Here is a 5,052-nt window from a genome sequence, read left to right on the forward strand (position 1 = left end):
GATGGAGAGGGCGAGGGCTGGAAAAGGGATGGAAAACGGAGGTCGAGGACCAGACGTCTTAATGTCTGCAACGTCTCTGAACGCGTCCCTTGCGCATGACTATCTTCTCTCGCGAGGTTACGTCTTTCCCGATAAGGGCTTCCACTCGCACCACGAATAAACTCCAACGAATATCTAACGAATTCTTGTTTCCTGCCCCGGTTTCAATAAATCTTGAATACAAAATGTTTCCAAAATATATGAAATTTCCTCCTATTTCCGTGAGATCGATGGAATAGTAATCTTTAAATGGATGGTTTCGTCAAAGGAACGAAATCTTCCTTCGAGAGGGAATCGCACGAAATTTATCGAACACGTAGGGGGAGGAGGGGGAGGGGAAGGGGGCGTGATCTCGTCCGTTAATCGGGCTTCCTAATTAGTAGTCAGACGACGTATACCCGGCTGCGACTTTGTAAATGGTAACAATGTTATGTAATTAGGTAAAAAGTTCTGTAATCAAGAAGTAGATCTCCTCGAGCGAGCTTCTCTCTCTCTCTCTCTCTCTCTCTCTCTCTCTCTCTCTCTCTCTTTCTCTCTCTCTCTCTCTCTCTCTCTCTCTCTCTCTTTCTCTGTCTCGAGCCATCCCATCCCTCTCATTCGTATTAAAATAGTCTCGCTAGGAAAGCGTGCGTTGCGCCCTGCATATCTTAAAACCCAGGGGTTGCCCGAGGACTAAGATCCGCCACCCCCATCCGGTTCTGATTTTTCTCGCGATTCATATTGGCCACGGAGGAGAGAGCGTACGGATTATGGTTCGTGAGAATCGTGGGCGTCCCTTTTTTTTTTTTTTTTTTTTCCTTTAAATTTCTTTTCCCCGCCCCGTGAAAAATAATATTTTTTCCCATCCGCGATTGAGCGTGGCGGGCGCCCTTTTTTTTTTATTTATTCAACACGAATCGAAACTAAAATTCACGGGCGTCTAATTGTGTTTATAAAAAAAAAAAAAAAATGAAAGAAAAAAAGAACGATAAGTTCAAGCGCATTTAATTATTTCGCAGAGACGCAGAGAAGTAAGCGTTGCCAGTTTATTCGAGCGGTTATTCGATGTTTAATGAAACAGGATCGAACGAGTTGACCAGGTATAACGTTTGCACGTGCACGATCGGCATTAGTCTTCCTGATATCATCGTATAGAGTCGAGAATCATTCGCAAAGTCAACGAAACGAACCGAAACTGTTGACGTCAGTGTTTCCAACAAGCGTATAGTTCGAGCACGATGATCTCATTGTCCGATACATGTGCAAACGTATTAGCCGGGCAAGATTTTTCGCGTACGTGTGTGTGTGTGTGTGTGTGTGTGTGTGTGTGTGCGTCGAGGAATCGAGCACCGTTCCCCGGCAACACGTGTGCGTTTGTCAGCTTCTTAGAAAACGACGACGAATACGTGTTCGCATGTATAATTTTCCTCGTTTCCATGGCAACTTCTATCCTGTTCTTGGCCCGATTATCGGACAACTCCTCGTAAAAAAAAAAAAAAAAAAAAAAGAAAAAACAAAAAAAGTAGCTCGACTTTTTCTTTATCGAACGCTTGAAACTTTGTAGCGGTCGAAAGAGTTGAAACTACGACGAGAGAACCGAACCGAACCGAGGATTTAGAATCGATAAGACGAAATATCACGTCTCGACAAGACGAAGGCAAGAACGATATTAGATTTTCCAAGTAAATGAAATCGTGTATCAAGCAATCTTAATCGAAATAACTCGCGGGCGAAAGATTTGAAAACTATCATTAACTCTTCGCCCGATCGCGCGCGCTCTCGTACTCGTATCGAAGGGTAGATACTACGAAAGGGAACAGGAGACAGGAAACAAATCGCGGACGAGTTTGATCGCGATGCGCATGGAGAGAGAGAGAGAGAGAGAGAGAGAGAGAAAGAGAGGGGAGCAGAGGGGTGTAACTCGTAGGATCGCGTGCAATAACGGCTGGTGGTTGTGTATCGGCGTGCACTGACACGCCGAGACGAAACGATTTCAATAAACAAGCTTGACGCACACGTACGTGCAAAGTGGCACGAATGGTTTTTTCCTAGAGCCGGCTACGTGCGTGGGCGGCATCGGCTTTGCTTCCCTATCGCACGTAAAAGCCAAGATAAACATTATTTATTTTTTATTTTTTTCCTTTTTCTTTCTCTTATTCCACCGCGCGTACGTAGACGCGAAGATGTGTGTGGATCGTGATGGTGGTGGTGGTGGTGATGGTGGTGGTGGTTGTGTGGATGTGTATACGTGTAAGGTTGCGCAGGTTGTGTCGTGTGCATAAGCATCGGTGAATGAAGACGTTGTATCGCAATAAGGCGGTACGGTTACTATTCGATAAAATTAAATCCGGCGATCCTCTGAACGCGGATATTGCGCCCGAGATCGCCTCGATGTAAATCGTTGGTAAAATACGACGAGGCCGGTTACGTTAACCACGTTGGCAATTGCGTGTTACATTCGTCCCTCGTTGCTTCGTATCGCGTACGATTTAGATTGCACGTCACTACCCGTTTATTTAACTTTACCAGCACGCGCATTACTTGCGTTACAATACAACGTTTACGTCACCGGGTCCCCGTGCCATTTCATGAAAATTGTGCATTCTTTTAAATAACGATATATCAAGTTGCCGTTGTACACCCGAGTATGCGCGAGTTAAATAAACCGTCAAAAACCGTTCCGTCCCCCGGAATATTGCAATGCGAATTGATAATGCGCATCGAAATTGCATTTCGCGTCTCCTTTGTTTACGAACGTGATACGAACGGTGAGACTCATTCAATATAAAATCGAAAGTGCTACTCGCTCCTTTTAAACAGCGTCTCGAGCTAACTCTTGCCAAACCCAATCCAATTCCTCAATTTTACAATTCCCATCAATCGCGACCGATTCGAAAAGGCGAGAGAAAGGGAGAGAAAGAGAGAGAGAGAGGGAAAGAAAGAGGAAAAGAGAAAGAGAGAGAGAGAGAGAGAAAGAGAGGAGAAATTGATTCGGTAAAGTTTTCCCTAAATCGTAGGACACGTTTCGCTCGTTAAGAGTCGTGGACGGATAAGTAACGACGGCGCCGAGCGTTGGCGGAGTGGTCGGTCGGTCGGTCGAGAGAGAGCGAAGAGAGTAAGAGGAGGAAAGGGAATGGTGGAGGGAGTTAGGTGGTACAGGACGCGGGAGCAGGCTGGAATTAAATAAAAATAAAACGCGAGATAATAACGTTAGCGAAGGAACCGAGAAGCCCAAGACAAATAGCCGAGGGAAAACAAAGCGTATTATAAATACCGGGTGACAGGACGAGTTGGTATTGGAGAGTGAGCGCGCGACAGAGTAAGAGGGTGGTTTTCAACGGGGGCGAGGCGGCGAGAAGAAGGAAAAAGAGGGGGTTTGGTCGGTGGTTGGCAACGACGAGGACGAGGACGAGGACGAGGACAACGACGACGACGACGACGACGACGACGTAGTGGCCGTGTCGTGTTCTGCGCGGAAGAGAGAAGAAAACGTTGGGAGGAAAGCAGGCAACGATGCCCCTCTAGCATTTTTGCTACCTGCGGACACAATGAGTGGCCGGATTTCTTTTTCCGCGGTCGTTACTCACCCTCCCGACGAGGGATAGTATTCTTATCCAAGCCGGAATTACAAATTTCAGACACCGAGCCCTTGTGTCGGACAGGATTCTGACTGCGCGTTATATTCTCCTCCAAAGTGGCTTTGCTTCGCGCGCGCTCTCCTTTTACAATTACCCTATCTACCCTACCTCCCTTCTCTCCTCCTTTCTTTCTTTTTTTCCCCCCTCCTTTTTCTCCACGTGTCTCTTTTTCCTCCCCTCCTCTCCTCTCCGCTCTTCATTTATTTTTTGGCATTCGGACAAAGAAGAGACGAAATATATATATATATATATACGTTCGAGTGTATGATAGATTACTCACACTAGGACGAGCGTGGCCGCGCGGATTCAGCTGCCAAGGAACCGTCGATGGCTGGAATTGCTCCTTTCCCCACGAACCGTTGTCGAACGGGTTCTCACCGATGTGTCCCTGAAACAAAAAATCCTTTTGGTCAGTACAAATCGGATCAAACTTTTCCTAAATCTATCTGTTCTCGCAAGCATCCAACGATCATTGCAATACAAACTCTTACACTCACCTCTGACAAAGCGAAGCGAGAAAAAAAAAGGAATGAGAGGAGGAAAAGTTCGAAGGAGGAAATTGGACGGAATAAAATCACGCGATTTGACTTTTTTCTCGTCGAGCAAGGTACAACTGCTCGTTAACGCGAGGAAAAAAGAGAGAGAGAGAGAAAAGAAGTTTGCTCTTCAACAGTTTCGCGAGAAAATATTTATTCCTCTGGTGGTATTTTCCTCGCGAGAGGAAAGCAAGCGAGCGAAACCCGCCGCGAAGAAAGGAGACATCGATCTCCCGGAGTTCGCAGTTCCAAAGTTTTTTTCTCCTCGATGCTCCTTCACGCAGCGCCGAGCTTATTTTTGTAATATATTCCGCGCCCACCACCGCCCCTTCCCCGACTTTGCACCCCGTAAGCCTTATTTTTCTTTTAACTTTATTTCTAACCTAGAATCCCGCGACTTCAACAGAGGTGGCACGCGCATAAATCAGCCGGTATAATGAGAACACTTCGTCTTCGGCCGGCTCGCCCTCTCGCTCGCAGACGCATCCCTTACGGGGCCGGCTATTATATCATTCTTTACTTCGCCCGCGTGGATCTCTCTGCCCGCCGCGATTATATTAATATTCTCGCACGATTCCGTCATCCCTTCGCCTCCTCCTTTAATTTTTCTCACTCGTTTCGATTTCCAACAAATTTTTAGCCCCCCCTCCCCCTCTATATAGGATTAACCGATTATCCGATTTACATTTATTAAAGTTGTCTATTTAAGTTGTTTTCGTTCGCGATATATGAAAGGTGAAGCGACACTTTTTCGCGTTTTGAAAGTTTACGGAGAATTCTAATTTTTCCTTCTTTCTCTCTCTCTCTCTCTCTCNTCACCCTTATTATTTCGAATTCGTGAAACCTCATGAATATTTCCT

General features: G+C 46.1%; 1 protein-coding gene across 27 annotated transcripts in view; it reads right to left on the bottom strand.

The window, feature by feature from the left end:
* Positions 1-5,052, bottom strand: part of LOC102675389 (forkhead box protein P1-like) — a 237,169-nt gene that overhangs the window by 108,057 nt on the left and 124,060 nt on the right. For 26 of the 27 annotated variants that reach the window (XR_004151825.1, XR_004151824.1, XR_420838.2 and 23 more), the window contains one exon: positions 3,937-4,044. The exons of the other annotated variant lie outside the window; for it this stretch is intronic. Coding sequence is in view for 1 of the 26 variants with exons in the window: in XM_031515158.1 (XP_031371018.1) it covers positions 3,937-4,044 (108 nt within the window). In the remaining 25 variants the exon portion in view is untranslated. The remainder of the gene's footprint in view (positions 1-3,936; positions 4,045-5,052) is intronic. 27 annotated transcript variants of the gene reach the window in all.

The sequence above is a fragment of the Apis dorsata genome, unplaced genomic scaffold, assembly GCF_000469605.1.
Source record: "Apis dorsata unplaced genomic scaffold, Apis dorsata 1.3 scaffold_58, whole genome shotgun sequence".
Classification (NCBI taxonomy): Eukaryota; Metazoa; Arthropoda; class Insecta; order Hymenoptera; family Apidae; genus Apis; species Apis dorsata.